Genomic DNA, 18302 nt, shown 5'->3' on the forward strand with positions numbered 1-18302 from the left:
AATGAAATCAAAGCTTATACTATTTATAGACTACGTTTCATGGAGTCTAGTTAATAAAAATCGAGGCTATTTTTTAAGGCAATAACATTATTTGTTTATGATTGGTGTATTTATGTAGATCCATGCTCCCTAGAGAAATCAACAATGTTTGACCAATCTTGTTCGAAATGTGCATAAACATTCCTCAGGATCAGACCAATGCGGAAGTCCTAGGATAGAGTAAAACATTCCGCCGCCTCCCTGGGGGATTAAAGAATTAAAAAAAAAGGTACTGACTTTCTAATTAGCTTTTAGCATGAGCACTAGTCATGTATTTCTGCTTATTGCAATACATACATAAACGGCAATGGTAATGGCTTCGATTCCGAAGATTAAGGATGAGTGCAGTGTTTCACATGACTACGCAAACCCATCTGCGACCTACATATTTTCCCGCGTCTCCTGCCTTTCTCACCCCCCCCCATCCCCCGCACACGGTGTTAAAGTTTAACAAAATTCAATTCCAGTTTTCAGGATAGTCTCTTCCATTGAGCTCAAGTGATTTATTAAATTTTGGGTTGAGTGAAATCTAATCGACATAGAAAAATTAAAGGTATTCTGAGAACTATTGGGCTTGATTATTTGCAAAGCTTTTTATTAATTCTGTCTGTCTAGTAAAATGTCTGTACACGTTATTTCTCCCACACCCATTCTCAGATCAAGTTGAAACTTTGCACATTTATTCTTTGGCGTATACAAGACATGAATTAAAAATAAAATAAATATTAGCCTATTTGAGAATTAATTACTGGTAATTAATAATTTTGGTTAATACCAACAATGGTAATTAATGAGTATTCACAGATATGGCTAAATGTGCAGGGTTTAGTCCCCTTAAATAATTGTACATGTAAGTTCTCCCTCACGTATTCTCCGATCACGTTGACAGTTTAAAAAAATTATTTATTGTCCCTAACAAAATATAAATCAATTAAATAATTAACCATAATAGTCAATTAATTATTGTTTGATATCGAATAAGGGAAGCAACTTCTACATTACTGATATATTCTTTTTTATATGTAATGCTCGTTTGTATTGTATCCTCCAAAAACAGACGATTTCGTATTGGACTTAAAAAATTAGCTGCAAAGTTGTTGTTTTTTTTTGTGCATAAAATTTGATTCTGGTATTTTCCAGACTTTTTTGGGAAACTATTAATAGTACTAAGACCATGTGTGTACTTAGATGCCCTACGCAGATGGTATTAGTACTTATATAATATTAATATGCCTTTTATATATAGATGGTATTACTACATGGTTTGCAGGACGTAATTATCTTCTCGTTTGAAAGAACGTCTGTAATTTATAAGATGTATAAGACAAGATGTTAGTACCTACTGGGATTAATATTTATATGACATTAGTGCTTAAAAGATATTAGTGCTTAGATGGCATGAGTAGGCTACTTGGATGACATTAGGGCAAGATGACATTAATAAGAATGAAATCAATACGTACTTGCCAAAAGTATATAGATGGCATTACAAAATAAGATGTTTTCAGTACTTGAATGGCGTGTGTAGATTTATTGGATGACATAAGTAGTCTACCTAGATGGCTACAAGCAACAGCATACTAAGTGAAGGCCAACGTAAACATAGAGTTCATAAATGAATAACAGCACCAGGGACCAAGTTTTTAAGAGAGAAAGTAGTGAATTAAAATGCTACGAAAATAAGGGCATGCGCCGACCGAGGCTCGAACCTGTGACACTGGATTCGACACCACCGCCTAGCGATAACGCACCAAGCGAAACTAGCCTCTAGACCATCGGAATGTCCAAAAAAACATTCTTCTGATCCAGAGTCATTTCGCTGGTATGCAAATTACCACCCCAGTGGTCAAAGGTCACAAGCCCCAGATAGCCCCTCCCCCACCCTCGCAGCATCCGTTCACTAGCAACTTCGATAGAGCCGACACAGACAGCCGTTAGGCATGTATTAGACAAACGACTCTATCGAAGTTGTTAGTGAACTTGGTCTCTGGTGCTGTTATTCATTTATGTTTAATATATGTAAGTGAAGGCCAATATGCAATATGTGTTGAGGGGGTGGGGAGGAATACCGAAGGAAAAAAAAGAAATAAAAACAGACTTCGAACGACTCAATCAACATTTTTATCAGTAGACAAGGTACCAAGTCAACTAGACAGTCTGGCGAAGATACACTATCAAAATATTTCATACGACTGGCAGAGTTACTTGCCCTTACACGTTTGATGCAAGTCCCCTCAGTTTATGGCTCTTGTTTTATACGCGGGAAAGCCTGAACAAATAACCTAGATTATCTAGGTCGACTTAGATTGTATTATTGTTTGAGATCTGTATTGTTTCTGCGGTATTGCTTAACCGCTGCCACACACTTCCTTTATAATGACAAATGTGCATAAGGGCTATAAAATATTCAAAGCAAAGTGAATAAGGTTCAGAACGAGGTCAAGGCGAAGCGCAAGATCAAGGTCATTCAAATCGGTGCAGGAAGCAATAATTGAAAAGCTATAATTCTGTCTCGGAACGAAATGCTTGGTAGCAATAGCAATAAAACATGACGTTCAAACGTCATACACCTAATTAGGGGAAACAGATCGTCCCTGTAAATCCCCCTCCCCCCAAAAAAAATAAAAAAAATTAGTCATACATCTTACTAAGAATGATACAAAGACGATAATCTCCCCTCCTCTTCAATCACCTGAGATGTACTCCCAACGGACTCCTTGAGAAGTGCTCTGCCAAGAGACTGGGCAGTACGGGTTAATGCCTCGTTTTCCCCTACCACCTCTAGCGGCGCCTTCGATATGGTAACGGAGGTCACACCTCTTGCCCCTTCCTTATCAATTCCCAAACCCTTAACAAACATGTTCTGCGTTTTTAGCTTCAGTGAATCATTCTATTGGCGTCCGCAATGCGTATGCTATGGTGATATCATCATTAAATTGAAATCTCCTCTTTATGCAACATTTGTTGGGTTTAAAAAAGCTTTTGATAGTATTGACAGTGAAACGATCTAGAAAGTTCTGATAATAATAAAATAATAACAATCATGAAATGACTTGATCCTAGTTTCACATGGACTTGTGTAGTGTTGTGTTGTGTAGTGTAGACACATATGCTAGGACAAATTTGTACAAATGCTCCTTCTTCCCTAGTGTTATTAGAGCATGGAATGGGTTGCCTGAGCTAGCCATGAAAACCAGTGATTTGGCAGAATTTAAAGTCACTGATTAACATGTATGACTAGATTGACCTACGAACACACGTAGGACGCAATCATCCTCTTTTTTTAAACAACGTCTGTATTTTATAAGATCTCAGTTAGCTCACGGTCTATTTTATCGTTTATGCGAATTCTCCGCTAAAATCGAAGATCTAAGCACTTCAGACCTTTTTTACAGATTTAAAACATGCTGAACTCTCAACATCTGAAACATTCAACATCCGAAACACTCAACATCTGAAACTCTCAACATCTGAGACACTCAACATCTGAAACATTCAACATCTGAAACTCTCAACATCTGAAACTCTCAACATCTGAAACTCTCAATATCTGAAACACTCAACATCTGAAACTCTTAATATCTGAAACATTCAACATCTGAAACTCTCAACATCTGAAACACTCAACATCTGAAACTCTCAACATCTGAAACTCTCAATATCTGAAACACTCAACATCTGAAACTCTTAATATCTGAAACATTCAACATCTGAAACTCTCAACATCTGAAACACTTAACATCTGAAACACTCAACATCTGAAACACTCATCATCTGAAACTCTCAACATCTGAAACATCGGATGTCTGCCTGGTCGTGCGGTTTGCACGCTGGACTGTCGTTCGGACTTATCGATGGTCCCGGGTTCAAACCCTGCCCGCTCCCATCCCCCGTCGTCCTGCGGGAGGTTTGGACTAGGAAGTAATTATCTTCAACTCTGAAGGAACATCCGAAATAAGTAAAACATTTTACAACATTTTTAGAACACTCAACATCTGAAACTCTCAACATCGGAAACTCTCAACATCTGGAACTCTCAACATCTGAAACTGATATTTAAACATTGTATTGAACGCACTTAGTCACTATCAATCATGGTAAATATGTATCACTCAATGTAAACTCATTATAAAACATCTCAAGTAGACAATGCTATGTGGACTTACACACAATTTAGTTTCTCTTTTCTAATAAAAAGAAGACAAAAAAACAGTTATTTATTATTCTGTTACCTGAAAAAATAATGGCGCTGCTGTAAAAAAAAATAATAAAAATGCGCTACAAGCTTAACTGTGCCAAGTGTCACTTAGAATGTTAGTGTCGTAGCAAGGGTGGAGCGGGAGATGCTGGCCGTATTAGTCATCATCTAATGAGGAACATTTAAGTTTCTCCCAGTAATAAGCAAAAATAGTTACGCCCTTATCAATGGCTGTAAATGATTACGTGATCAAAGGGAGAGATATAATTAACAGAACAGGAAGTCTTTCGATGTTATCTATTAGAAATCAATGTCTGGTATCGATTGAGAAGATATTTTAAGCTGCATTATATATTATGTTGGGGGAGAGGCGTGTCATTTAAAAATAGTCTGTGTGTGTGTTTGTGTATGTTGGGGGGAGAGGCGTGTCATTTAAAAATAGTGTGTGTGTGTGTTTGTGTGTGTTGGGGAGGAGTCGTGTCATTTAAAAATAGTGTGTGTGTGTGTTTGTGTGTGTTGGGGAACGTAATAATGCAGGCAGACGAAAAGGCTACAACTGATGGGCCCAAGAAGTGTGCACTTGGATATTACAGCCGTAGCGCAGCACGGGTATCTGCTCGAATAGAAATAGATATTGTTTAAAAATGTTATTTTCCTTTAATTAACATGGAGGCCCTCTTTCAGGCTGGGGGTCCCTGTGCTGCTGTAGTCTTGCACTGTCATTAGTCCATCCCTGAGCCCTGAGTTAGTCAGTGGTGAGAAAGGAAATAAAAAAAGTAAAGTTCCCTTTCAGACAGATGATGTAAAGGTCACCTGCTTCTGTGGCCCACGGTTAACGAGGGAGTCATGTGACCAGAACAGCTTCAACGCCTTTACTTCTCCCTAACTAATGCCCGGTACCAATTAGAGCTAGGTAAAATCTGAAGAGCAAAAAAAAAAAAAAAGATCAAACATTAAAAATCCCAGTCTTCACCAGGTTTCAAATTTAGGACTCCCGTTTCTGAAGCCGAGTGCTTTACCGCTTAACCACCACGCCTCCTGGTTAGTGAGAACTTCCGGTAAAAAGATTTTTCTTTAATTAAGACATGACACTTCCAATGTATTTCAGTTTGGGCCTTTTAATGGTAACGTTTTTTATTTATTGATATCTGTTAGCAGAATGTTGAACATGGAAAATAAAATGTGGACACCCCCCCCCTCTCCCATCCTAGCTACGACACTGGATTGTGTTCAAACCATTCAGTTCTCTAGGCCGAAATTCAGGCAAATATTTATTATGGCCGAGCTACCACTGCTTTACCAACATAATTGTTATGAGCATTTGATGAAATGGTCCATCAGACTTAGGAGGAGATTATTTTCAATCTATGTAAAAACAACAACAACAACAACAATTGTAACACATGTTGCGTCTTCTTGAATACGTTATTCTTTAAAAAATCATTATATAAAATGTAAATTTTAAAACTAATTTTCATATGTTTTCTATAATTAAATATTTGAATATTTGTTGTCAAATACTTCGCAATTTTTTTTTAAATTGATGACCATGGAATCGTTACGTTTTTTATCAAGTAATATTCCCTCTCAATTCAACATTTTGTACGGACGAAAATATATAGTAACAAAACATAATATTTCTAATTTTTAAACGCCATAATATAAATTGGCATTTATGAAATATATAATCGTATTATAACTTTGTTGCTTTCAATTTGTCCATATCAGTATAACCCTGAGAGGGAAGTTGTGAAGTGCAACTTTCAATGATAAAACAGGTAATTTCTAGCTGCTTCTCTGAGGTCTGTAACTTCACGAATGCTAGGGATATACAGAAACAGGAAAGTTCCACAGAGCCTGAGCTGGAAGACCATTCACAACGTTAAGAAATGACTCCACTTTCCCTCACCGTGCAATTCTTACAGGAAACAACTCCGTGGAAAGAGCCATTATTATTATTATTATTGTTATTATTATTATGTCAGAAATGAACGAGTAGCCATTCTCTGGCGCTGCCAGGGTCGAGTTTCGCTAAAGAGAAACAAAATTCATCGTAGTCCCTTTAACAGTTTTCACTGAGGAACCTTCTGGTGATGTGGCAGGTCTGCAGCAGTACCGCCCTCTGACAGGCAACGTGAATGTTCCTAGGAATGTTAAGGACCTTGAGGGTGTCTGTGAGGTCAGTTGTTATTATCCCCTCGGTTGAAACAACAATGGGGCATATTGTTATTTTGGACAATTTCCATAGACGCTTAATCTCCAAGCCTAGGTTCCCATATTTTCTTTGTTTTTCTATCTCAGTTTTTCTTAAATTATGAGACAGTGGTACGGCGATGTCGATTATGGTAGCGGTTTTTTCTTTTTTATCGATGAACAGCACATCCGGGCGATTGAAATGTACCATTTATGTCATTATTATTATTATTATTATGTTAAAAACGAATTAATATTCATTCTCTGGCACTACCAGGATCGAGGTTCGTGAGAGAGAAACGAAATTCATTGTAGTCTCTTTAACAGCGTCCACCGAGAAATGTTCTCTTGATGTGGCAGCTCTGCAGCAGTACCGCCCCTGACAAGCAACGAGAATCCTCTTCTTATTAATAATATTATTATTGTACGAGTGAATTACATTTTTACAAGCCTATGTCAACTGGAGGCGCTGTGGCTGAGCGGCAAAGTGCCTGGCTACTGAAACGAGGTTCCAGGTTCGAATCCTGAGATTTTTAATATCGGGATCCTTGGACGCCTTTGAGTCCACCCAGCTTTAATTGGTACCTGACATTAGCTAAGGGAAAGTAAAGAGTGTTGGTCGTTGTGCTGGCCACATGACACCTTGTTAGCGGTAGGCCAAAGAAACAGTTGACCTTTACATCATCTGCACTATAGACCACAACGTCTGAAAAGGGGAACTTTACTTTTTCTATCAGCTCACTCCGACTGCCTGTCTGGTAAAAAGCTTGTACACGTCATTTCTCCCACACCCAATCTCGGATTAAGCTGAAATTTGGCACGATTATTTCTTTTACTTGACAAAAAAAAAATCAAATTAAATAAATTACCAATTCACTAATTAAATATTGGTAATTAATTTTTTTTTGGTATCGTACAAGAGAAAGAAATTGTACTTGACAGATGTGGTAGTATGAATTGAATTATGTCGCTTTCTAATAATTGGTAATTTCAGCATTAATATTTAGTCCATTATATTTTTTTGCGCCTTGAATAAACGAATGCATGATAAATAAACACAACAAGGGCGTAGCCAGCATTTTTTTTCGGGGTGGGAGAATGTATGTGATTTTTTGTGTGTACTTGACAGATGTGGTAGTAAGAATTGAATTAGTATAAAATTAGGTCGTCGCTTAAAAGTTGCAAACTAACAATAGTTAACTATAAGACCTTCTACTTTCATGAGACCTTCGCTGGCACAGTGGTTAGTGTGTTGTCTAGAGAAGGCTTGAGCCCTTGAGTTCCACTTTAAGTTGAACAACTTTAAAAAAAATATAAAATCGATTTATAAAACGATCTTGGTAACATTTACAAATACCTCCCTTGTTTCTCGTAATATAATGTACAAATTGCCTCCCCCGCGTGAGTGCGGAGTGCTAGTTTCATTTCTTAAAAATTTCTATAAAGCATATTCTGCGTTTCAAAATAGGTCATGCTAGAGGCTTTCTTTTTTGTCAAATAACCACAACAATTTTATTCCTTATCAACATTCAGTGTTTGTTTTCCTTTGAAATCACCGCATGGGACATGTGGTCACCAAGGTGTAGAATCTGTGAGCCTTTATCTTCGTCCCCCCACCCCCCACCCCCGATATTTCTTCTATGTACCACATCAGCTCTGCGGCATACGGCGGCCCCTTAAGGAACCATGTGTGGATAGTGACATTTGTTGTTGGGGCTCTCTTTCATCCCCGCCAGTGCAATGAACTCGGTTCTTACCCCCCCTTGGACGTATTGGCCTGATTTTTTCAATTAAAGACATTTCCCTACAAGACGCCACGTTGAGGCGGAGAAACCTTGCTTAATAATAATTGGTAATTTCAGCATTAATCTTTAGTCTATTTTTTTTTTTTTTTTGCGCCATGAATAAACGAATACATGGATGGATAAACACAGATATATATTTATTATGTTATACATGATCATTTTTAACATAACACATTTTAGATTAATCCTCCTATTTAAATCAAATATTTTATAGAACAATTATGTCCATATTGAAATAGTTATTTTAGCAATTTAGCTATCCGTAAGTCCATCCTCCTGAAATGCATGTCCAGTTCAGTTGTCTAAAGGCATCTGATCAAAGGGATGCAACCACAAGAACTTTCACATTCCTTCTTCTAGTCCTCATTGTCTCTCTTGTTGAAAAAAAAAAAAAGTAATAATTTTTAGTACCTGTGCGTACCGTCACAAAACAACAACAACACTGATCAGGAAAGTAACATTATGATAAACTTACTATTCCATACCATTTTTTTTTTTATATATTTTGATACTATTATTAAATTAAAAGTATGTATCATTCTAAGTTTAACTGTAAGTAACTTATTTAAAAGAATAGGATAAAAAATTTTAACATCTTGTGTATGTATTTGAACAAGTGGTATTTCAAACATCACCAAATAAAGAACATTCTAAATCAGGGGTTCTCAGCCCCTTGGGGGTCGATTGACGATTTGCCAGGGGTCACCTAAGACTATCGAAAATATGGATTGTTATTGTCTACTCTTCTATTTCTGTATGTGTTTGTGTGTGTGGGGGGGGGGGGGGGTCGCGGCAGAATGGTGGATTATAAAAGGGGTCGCCAAGCTTAAAAGATTGAGAACCGCTGTTCTAAATAATGCAACAAATAAGGGATTGTAATTTATACGTAATCAAAGCACAAATGCAAAAGAAACCTAGCTATTTATAAACATGATTATAATTTATCTTTAATTTAAAATATGAGTTGTTGTTTTTTTAATATAAATACAATATATTAACGAACAAAGAGAGATAGATGGCTGCCTGGTCGTGCGGTTTGTGCGCTGGACTGTCGTTCGGATTTATCGACGGTCGAGGGTTCAAACCCTGCCCGCTCCCATCCCCGTCGTCCTGCGGGAGGTTTGGACTAGGAAGTAAACTATCTTCAACTCTGAAGGAACATCCGAATTATGTAAAACATTTTACAAACAAACAAATATAAGCGGGAATCACTCTACGCATTAGAGGAAACAAACAGCAGTTATGTCCCTTTTGTCATGACTAATGGCGTATAATGACATAATGGTAACAAGTTTGTAATGTCAATGCACCAAAATGTGACCAAATACTCCTTCTTGTGGTTCGTGATGGTAAAATAAAATAGTGAAAAGCATTGAGGTCAGTGGATGTCTCCAAGAGTGACATGCAGACATAAAAGAGAGACAGAGACAGACAGACGGACAGACGGACAGAGAAGGATAGAGACACATACACATATAGATAGAGATTTAAAAAAATATGTTTTGTTGCCTAACTCGACTATATGATATTTTCATTAAGAGAGAGAGAGAGAGAGAGAGAGAGAGAGAGAGAGAGAGAGAGAGAGAGAGAGAGAGAGAGAGAGAGAGAGAGAGAGAGAGAGAGAGAGAGTGAGAGAGTGAGAGAGAGAGTGAGAGAGGGAGAGAGAGAGAGAGAGAGTGAGAGAGAGAGAGAGAGTGAGAGAGAGAGTGAGAGAGAGAGAGAGAGAGAGAGAGATAGTGAGAGAGAGAGAGAGTGAGAGAGAGAGTGAGAGAGAGAGAGAGAGAGAGTGAGAGAGAGAGAGTGAGAGAGAGAGAGAGAGAGTGAGAGAGAGAGAGAGAGAGTGAGAGAGAGAGAGAGAGAGTGAGAGAGAGAGAGTGAGAGAGAGAGAGAGAGAGTGAGAGAGATAGTGAGGGAGAGAGAGAGAGAGAGTGAGAGAGATAGTGAGAGAGAGAGAGTGAGAGAGAGAGAGAGAGAGTGAGAGAGATAGTGAGTGAGAGAGAGAGAGAGAGAGAGAGAGAATACGAAACAGATGGAGGGAGGCTGCCTGGTCGTGCGGTATGCGCGCTGGACTGTCGTTCTGTTGTCTCGATGTTCTCGGCTTCATGCCCTCCTCGCTGCCATCTCACCGTCGTGCTGATGGAGGCTTGAGCTAGGAAGTAGATTATCTTCAACTTAAGGAACATCCGAAACATGTCAAACATTTTACAAACATAAATAAAAATTGTTAAATGACAAATGAAGTCAAAATTGAAACCGACATTTCTTTGAGTCTGTCAATTACGTCCCGATTACAAAAAAAAAAAAAAAGAACGCCTATTATAGTAAAAACAAAACCAACGATTATTTTTTTTTTACTCAGAACCGGAACACAACAGAGTCAACTTGTCAACGTATGTAGATAAAAGTCGGGACTAGCGAAACTTGCACTTGTGGAACATCATCATAGAATACTGACCACGCCCTTCCAAACTGCATATTATATCAAGAGACCCGAACAAGACTCTGGCCCCAAAACTTTCCTATAGAACAAAAACTATACGGAGAACTGCCTGATCTGGACACCACTGCGCTGTTCGTCTCAGATGTAGAATTACTGATCTTAAACCTCCGACATATAAAATGAAAACGAAGAAAAACAAATTAATTATGTTTTGTTCCGTGTAATTACTGATGTAGGTCAGAAGGTTCAATGGATACGGACCAAATTTGCAATGCTTGGATATCATGGAATTAATAAAAAGTTGACTTTAAAAGATGCTCTAAACATATTTGTTTCTACAAATCGTAATTTGTTTTTCAGTTTAAATAAATCCGACAACAAAAGAAATGTCTCAGTTGAAGATTCCTGATACAGAACTGTTACACTACTCCAGTCCAGTGTCAGCCCAAGTCGACAAATTAATAGAGGTTTGTGGAGCTTATCTAATATCTAGCATTACTTGGGAACATTGTGGCACTGAGTGAAACAAAGGGAAGAAATAATACATAATACGCTGAACATTGACTTACATAACGAAACCTTGAGAAATTATCATTAAAAATCTTTAATTAAAAGAAAATAATTCTTTTCAATAACATACTAAAGACACCAATTTACAATTATTAAGACATGAAATAGATTAAAGAAAAAAAATGCCGTTCTCATTACCATTTCTTCAAAAGATATCATTGTTACGCTCATGTACAAATCTATTACGTACGAAGTAAAGTACATCTCTCGGACATTATAAACACATTCAGACCATAGAGAATTCTAATATGGTAATATAAATAGTCTTACAAAATAAATAAAAAGATAGTGTAAAATAGACTACCGGATCTAGTTATATAGTATTGAGATTGTCCAGATTGTGTACTAACAAATGTGTATACATTGTTGTAAATTAATTCTTGCAGCCCAGTTAACGATTTCTACAAAACGTTCATAAAATGTATTTATTTAATAAACTCTTTATCTGATACATACTATCTTATCTTATATAATACATATACATATAATACAGTAAATGCAGAAATTCCTTGTGAAGTGTGTTCAAAATAAAAAGTCGTAAGCCACATTTTATTTTATGTTTGAAAAACTAAAACGGCCAAATAGAGTTTTCCATCTGTTGCCAATTAGCCCTTTTCTTTTTACCAAATAATATAAATGAACTGTCAAATTATTAAGAAAATGGTTAGAGCCTTTTTTCGAGATAGGTGTCTAAGTTTTAGGTTTACCCATGAAGAATGTGCAAACTGATTGGAGGAATTGTGAAAAACTATTCAGAAAGACATAATGATACATTTCTTATTTCAAACTTTTATGTGTGGAGTCCCCCTAAACGAGAAGAATTTCGTTTGCGTGCTGTAGGCTTTCATAATAATGTCGAAGGCGGGGTTATTGTAATGAAAAAGAAATATTATACAATGTTTATATTTATTTTGCATAAATATGCTTTGAAATCCAAAGTCATGAATTAAATGTTCATTAAAGCTAATCAGTTTTATCTCATTATTTTTTAAAATTGTTTATTTTTCATAGGTAATTTTTAAGTATTGTGTATACTTGTAAAGGTTCTTTCTGAAGATTGTATCGAAGAGGCAGCAGAGGGCTCTGTAAAACCTCCAATAGCGGCGAAAAGCGTTTTCCTGCAGTCAGAGCTCCCGAACTGACTTGTTCTCATCATTGAAAAAGCGCGTCTAAAAAAGGTTAAATTTTTAAAAAGTTTTGGCAGGCCAATATTAAAGCGTCCTTGCAATAGAGCACACAATTCATTCTAGAAATATATTGCATTTCAAATTATGTCTAATCAAAAAGAGGAGAGAAGTCTCTAATTAACATATACAACTAGACGAAGAAGCGTAGAACATTTTATTTTATTGATGGAGCGTCAAAATTTAATGCAAAGACATAACAGTTATGCATAGATCTACATATATATATATATATATATATATATATATATATATATATATATATATATATATATATATATATATATATATATATATATATTGTGAAGATTGAGTTATTTAAACTGTGACAAATTACTAAAAGTAATAATAGATTTAAACGATCTACGTAGAATAATTAGGAATAATAAGAAAGATTGAAAAGCTTAAAGTAAAAAACAAAGCACAAATAATAATAATTATTTAAGTGTTTTTTTTAAATAAATTTGATATACAATAAAGAATATAACCCTTGCGGATTTCTTTTATTGATCTATCGTAGTTTTATTGATCATAATCATCTAATATTTAATACAACCTTTTTTTCTGTTTCTTCCAAAAAGATAGATAGTGACACAAATGATGTCCCGTACAATGCACCGTTGGCTCAGTTACCAGACTCTGACGAGGACGAATACCACTCGTTGCATTTACCGCTGCGTTATTGTGAAAGTCAAGAACCATTACTTTTGAGTGACCAACAAGATCATACACAGTTATCTCAGCATGTAATATGCATAACTTATCACAGTGCTTTTCAAACTTTTTTGCTTAACTCTTTCTTTCTTAATTAACGATACCATTATTGACTTGACCTCATTAAATTAAATTAATTTCTCCTTTCATAAAATTTAATTTGTGTTATATAAAAAGAACACGCACTCTCCTATAATTCTATACCAAAAGAAATGTTTTCTGATTACAAACAAATATGTTATTGAAGTTTTATAACAGGGTAGAATGTACAAATGTGGAAAATGCAGGCCTAGCGGGACACGAGATGTCCGCGGAACACAGTTCGGGAAACACTGACCATACACATTAAAAAGCTAAATGAAAAAAGTATGCAATTATTACTCTGTTAGATCCTACCGCGCCGTTCGGCTCGTGGGAAGCAACCTCTCTCAACAGAAATCAGTTTAGACAGCTTCTTCCCAGCTAGTGCCTACAGATCATTGGTCTTCTAAGAAAGTGCGACGCCATGTTGCGTGTGAATGACCTTGTTTTGGCTCTTCTCTTTTCGGCCTCTATGCTATGACTGGCTTGAGTAAAATTGTTTCTTCTTGTCTAAGGATATGTTCTGCGAATACCACACTATGTTCGGTCAGTACTTTGCCCGTGCAGAAGAGATTGTTCTATTTGGGACATGATCTCAGTATGTTATTCCAAGGATCCTTCTGAGTCATCACTGCTGGGCCACGCTTTGCCTCTTTCTGACCATCGTGGACTACTTCCGTTCTAGTTTCATGTCTCGCAAGCAATGATTATATTGAGTGGATTGAGGAGGGTGGGTCTTGGTTCATTGATTTGTTTGGTCAGATAGACTGTAGTTTTTCCCTATCCGTAATTCAACATCTATCAATCAATCAATCAATCAATCTTTCTATCTATCTATCTATCAATCTATCTATCTATCTATCTATCTATCTATCTATCTATCTATCTATCTATCTATCTATCTAGTTCTCTCTTATTTTACTTCAAAAATAAAATATTCTTATTGCCTTTCAGATAGAACCGAGCCCTCATGTTAAAAGTTACTTGATCTGTAGCATCATTGCCTGCGTGTTCTGCTTCTGTCCTTTAGGACTTTTTGCTGTCCTATACTCATTAATAGTAGGTACCTATGTATGTCCTATAAGTAATAATAGGTACCTATGTATATCCTATACTCAATAATAGTAGGTACCTATGTAGGACCTATACTCAGTAATAGTAGGTACCTATGTAGGACCATGGGCGTAGCCAGGGGGGGGTTCTTGGGGTTCAAACCCCCCCCGAAATGAAATCCTCCCCCCCCCCCATTGGGGGGGGGGAGTCGGAATTTAGTGACTGATTTTTTGCTTTGATTTTGTTTATTTTAGGTGAGATTTTAATACTAAACCATCACTTGCCCTAGCACAACCAAAGGAGTTTTGAGTTTAAAAACCCCTACCAGGGGGGTTCGAGTTTAAAAACCCCTACCAGGGGGGTTCGAGTTTAAAAACCCCTACCAGGGGGGTTCGAGTTTAAAACCCCTACTAACGGTTTTGAGTTTAAAACCCCCTACCAGGGGTTTTGAGTTTTAAACCCCCTACCTGGGGTTTTTGCAGTTAACTCCCCCTCTTCTACACAACAAAACAAAAAAAAAAATGCAAACAAAAATCCCCTAATTCCAAGAGCACAGTTAAGGAAGATTTTGATTTTAAAACCCCGTCTAAAATTTACGATAAACCCCCTCTTTAATATAAAAAAAAGCTAATTACGCACTCAAAATGTTATGAGCGTAGCTAAATGGGTTTTGACTCAGTTTTGAGTTTAAAGGTAAAAGGTTTGAAGGTAAAAAATACCTCTTTAATAATAAAAAAAAAAAGCAAATTATACACTAAAAATGTTATGAGTGTAGTCTATGGGGTTTTGAGTTTAAACTCCCCTCCAGTGGAGTTTGACGCTAAAAAGTACCTTTTCAATATAAATAAAAGAAAATTACTCACTCTAAAATCTATGAGCGTAGTCAAAGAGGTTTTGAGTTTAAACCCCCGCCATCTTCAGTGTAAGAAAAAAAGCAAATTACGCACTCAAAATGCTATGAGCGTAGCCGAAAAGGGTTTTGAGTTTAAACCCCCATTCAGAGGGGTTTGGTGCTAAAAATACATCTTCAATATAAAAAAAAAGCAAATTACACACTAAAATTATTTGAGCGTAGCCAAGCCAATCGGGGGTTTTGAGTTTCTTCTACAGATGGCTTTTTTTTTTAAAGTTTAAAACCCCTCCAGATGGTTTTGAGTCTAAGATCCCCCTACAGAGCATTTTGAGGTGGAAAACCCCCAACAGAAGATTTTGACGATAAAACTTCTCTTTTCGATATAAAATCTAAAGCAAACTATAGTCACTTAATTCCAAGAGCGTATTCAAGAGAGGTTACACATTTTTACCAGTGGCAGGGCTCCATTAATAAACTGCAGTGAATAGTCATCTACCGAAATCGAAAAACACTAAATGTAGCTCAACAAAGATGGCTAAGACAGATTTTAGGAGTCAGTTATAGAGATCGGATCTAAATCAAGGAAATCCTATGCCGAACTGGGAGTCGACCCCTTAGTAAGATTGTGAGAGAACGACGCATGAGGTTTGCGGGACATGTTCTCCGACAAAATGAATTACGCATAAGAAGAGTTGCAATGATATCCTAGTACAACTTGACGCCACTCATTCATGGAGGTCCTCATGGTAGGTGGGAAGAGGCTTCGGACATTACCAGTGACAGATTTTTATGAAAACTACTTGATGGCAAATGCTCCGAACGGCGTGGGAGGGTCTAAGTCAGTAAGAATATTACATTAGGTTTTTGAAATAAAACTTTTTAATAGCATTAAAATGGACTGTAGATACCTCAGAATATGCATTTTGTTGGCTTTCAATACCAGAAATAGTGTTTGGCGGCGGGGCTTCGCCCCGCGCTGGGGAGCTCCTGGCGCTCCCCCAGATCCCCTTGCTATTAATGGCGGGGAGTCCACATTTTTATGAAAACAGCTTGATGGCAAATGCGCCGAACGACGAGGTAGGGTCTAAGTCAGTAAGAATAGCACATTAGGTTTTTGAAATATAACTTTTTAATAGCAGGAAAATGCACTGTAGATACCTCAGAATATGCATTTTGTTGGTTTTCAATATCAGAAATAGTGCTTGGCGGCGGGGCTTCGCCCCGCGCTGGGGGAGCTCCTAGCGCTCACCCAGACCCCTTTGCTAGTAATGTAGGGGAATCTACAATTTTTTCACTAACTCATGGAAGAACCTATTCTAGGGCACAATAAACGTCTTCCGAAAGAATGAAGGGTCAGAATGTAATAAAGATTATGTACACACACACACACACACATAAATACATATAATTTTTTTCGCGGGGGGGGGGGAGAAAAAAAATTCATCCCCCCAAAACCCCCCCCGAAAAAAAATCCTGGCTTCGCCCATGTGTAGGACCTATACTCATTAATAGTAGGTTCCTATGTATGTTCTATACTCATTAATAGTAGGTACCTATGTATGCCCTATACTCATTAATAGTAGGTCCCTATGTATGCTCTATTGTGTAAAGGTATCTCTGAAGTCAATTGTCATCATCCCCTCAGTTGATATAAATAAAGGATATATTGGTATTGTAGACAACTTTTTATTATTATTATGTTAGAAACGAACGATAAGTCATACTCTGGCACTGCCAGGGTCGAGTTTCGTTAAATATAAGCAAAATTCATTGTAGTCCCTTTATCGGTGTCCATTGAGAAATTTTCTGGTGATTATTATTATCAATGATGTCTTTTTTTTTTCTTACTAAATTATTTCATTGTTGTCTAGTCTTCTAAAAAGACATACTAAGTACTTGATAACTTTAACTACTAGTTTATTGTCTTTAACTTTCATCCATACAGGCCAACAAGTACGCTAGAAAAGGAGACTTGTTAGCAGCTAAGTATAGTGCTAAGAAAGCCGTAAGACTCGTGATAGCCTCAGTTGTGGTCGGTACCACACTCATCACCATTGTTATCATCCTTACGATGACCAGTGTCCAGATTTCATTTCAATAAAAAAAAAGAGAATTTTCTAGCTCGTGTGTCTGTGTTCATTTTTTCCCCCTCATTTTCTGTTCATTTTCTGTTCAATTTTGTTCTTTTTCTGTTTAATTGTCTTTTTTTTGGTTCAATTTTAGTTAATTTTCTGTTCAATTGTCTTTTTTTGGGTTCAATTTTTGTTCATTTTCTGTTCAATTGTCTTTTTTTTTGGGTTCAATAGTCTTTTTTTGGGGTTCAAGTTTTTGTTCATTTTCTGTTCAATCGTCTTTTTTTGGGTTTAATTTTTGTTCATTTTCTGTTCAATTGTTGTTGTTTTTTGTTCAATTTTTTGTTTATTTTCTGTTTATTAGTTCTTTTTTTTTCATTTTCTGTCTTTTTCTTTCAATTTTTTTTCATTTTCTGTTCAATTTTTGTTCATTTTGTTTGCTGGACATGAGCAGTTCAAGTTCATCGATGGACACCTGGGAGCGCTTTCTCCATGAAGCTTTCCCGATTGTCTCCTCCTGCAGATTGTCTCCTCCTGCAGATTGTCTCCTCCTGCAGATTGTCTCCTCCTGCAGATTGTCTCCTGCAGATTGTCTCCTCCTGCAGATTGTCTCCTCCTGCAGATTGTCTCCTGCAGATTGTCTCCTCCTGCAGATTGTCTCCTCCTGCAGATTGTCTCCTGCAGATTGTCTCCTCCTGCAGATTGTCTCCTCCTGCAGATTGTCTCCTGCAGATTGTCCGCTCCTGCAGTATGTCTCCTGCGCGGTATGTTCCAATCTCTTTAGTGGACCCATTGGGGGAGGGGGTTTCTGGGAGAAGGTTTTCTGTGCTACCTTTAGGCGCTCAGTAAACGCAACACTGTGCGAGTATCACCTCGAGCCCTCCTTGATAGGTACCCAAATCCTTTAATAGATAGTTAGGGGCCCTTGATAGGTAGCCAAGCCCTTTTATGGATAGCCAAGCCCCTTGATAGGTAGACAAGCTCTTTGAAAGGTAGCCAAGCCCCTTTATAGGTAGCCAGTCCCCCATTCGAAGGTAGCCAAGACCTCTGATAGATAGCATTGCCCCAATGGACCTCATTCACCAATCGTAAACAAGTAA

The 18302-nt window shown here is 37.2% G+C and overlaps 1 protein-coding gene across 2 annotated transcripts; it reads left to right on the forward strand.

The window, feature by feature from the left end:
• Window positions 1–88: 88 nt before the first annotated feature.
• LOC129927178 (uncharacterized) lies at window positions 89–17269 on the forward strand. Of its 2 annotated transcripts, XM_056034497.1 has the most exons (5): window positions 89–268; window positions 11036–11142; window positions 13011–13175; window positions 14179–14283; window positions 17076–17269. In XM_056034497.1, the coding sequence occupies exons 2-5, from the start codon at window positions 11062–11064 to the stop codon at window positions 17229–17231; spliced, it is 507 nt and encodes a 168-aa protein (XP_055890472.1). In that variant the 5' UTR covers window positions 89–268; window positions 11036–11061; the 3' UTR covers window positions 17232–17269. The 2 variants fall into 2 exon arrangements, with proteins under 2 accessions (XP_055890472.1, XP_055890473.1); XM_056034498.1 differs by lacking the exons at window positions 89–268; window positions 14179–14283 and having other exon boundaries at window positions 10952–11142.
• Window positions 17270–18302: the final 1033 nt, after the last annotated feature.

Source organism: Biomphalaria glabrata, chromosome 7, assembly GCF_947242115.1.
Source record: "Biomphalaria glabrata chromosome 7, xgBioGlab47.1, whole genome shotgun sequence".
In the NCBI taxonomy this organism is placed as follows: Eukaryota; Metazoa; Mollusca; class Gastropoda; family Planorbidae; genus Biomphalaria; species Biomphalaria glabrata.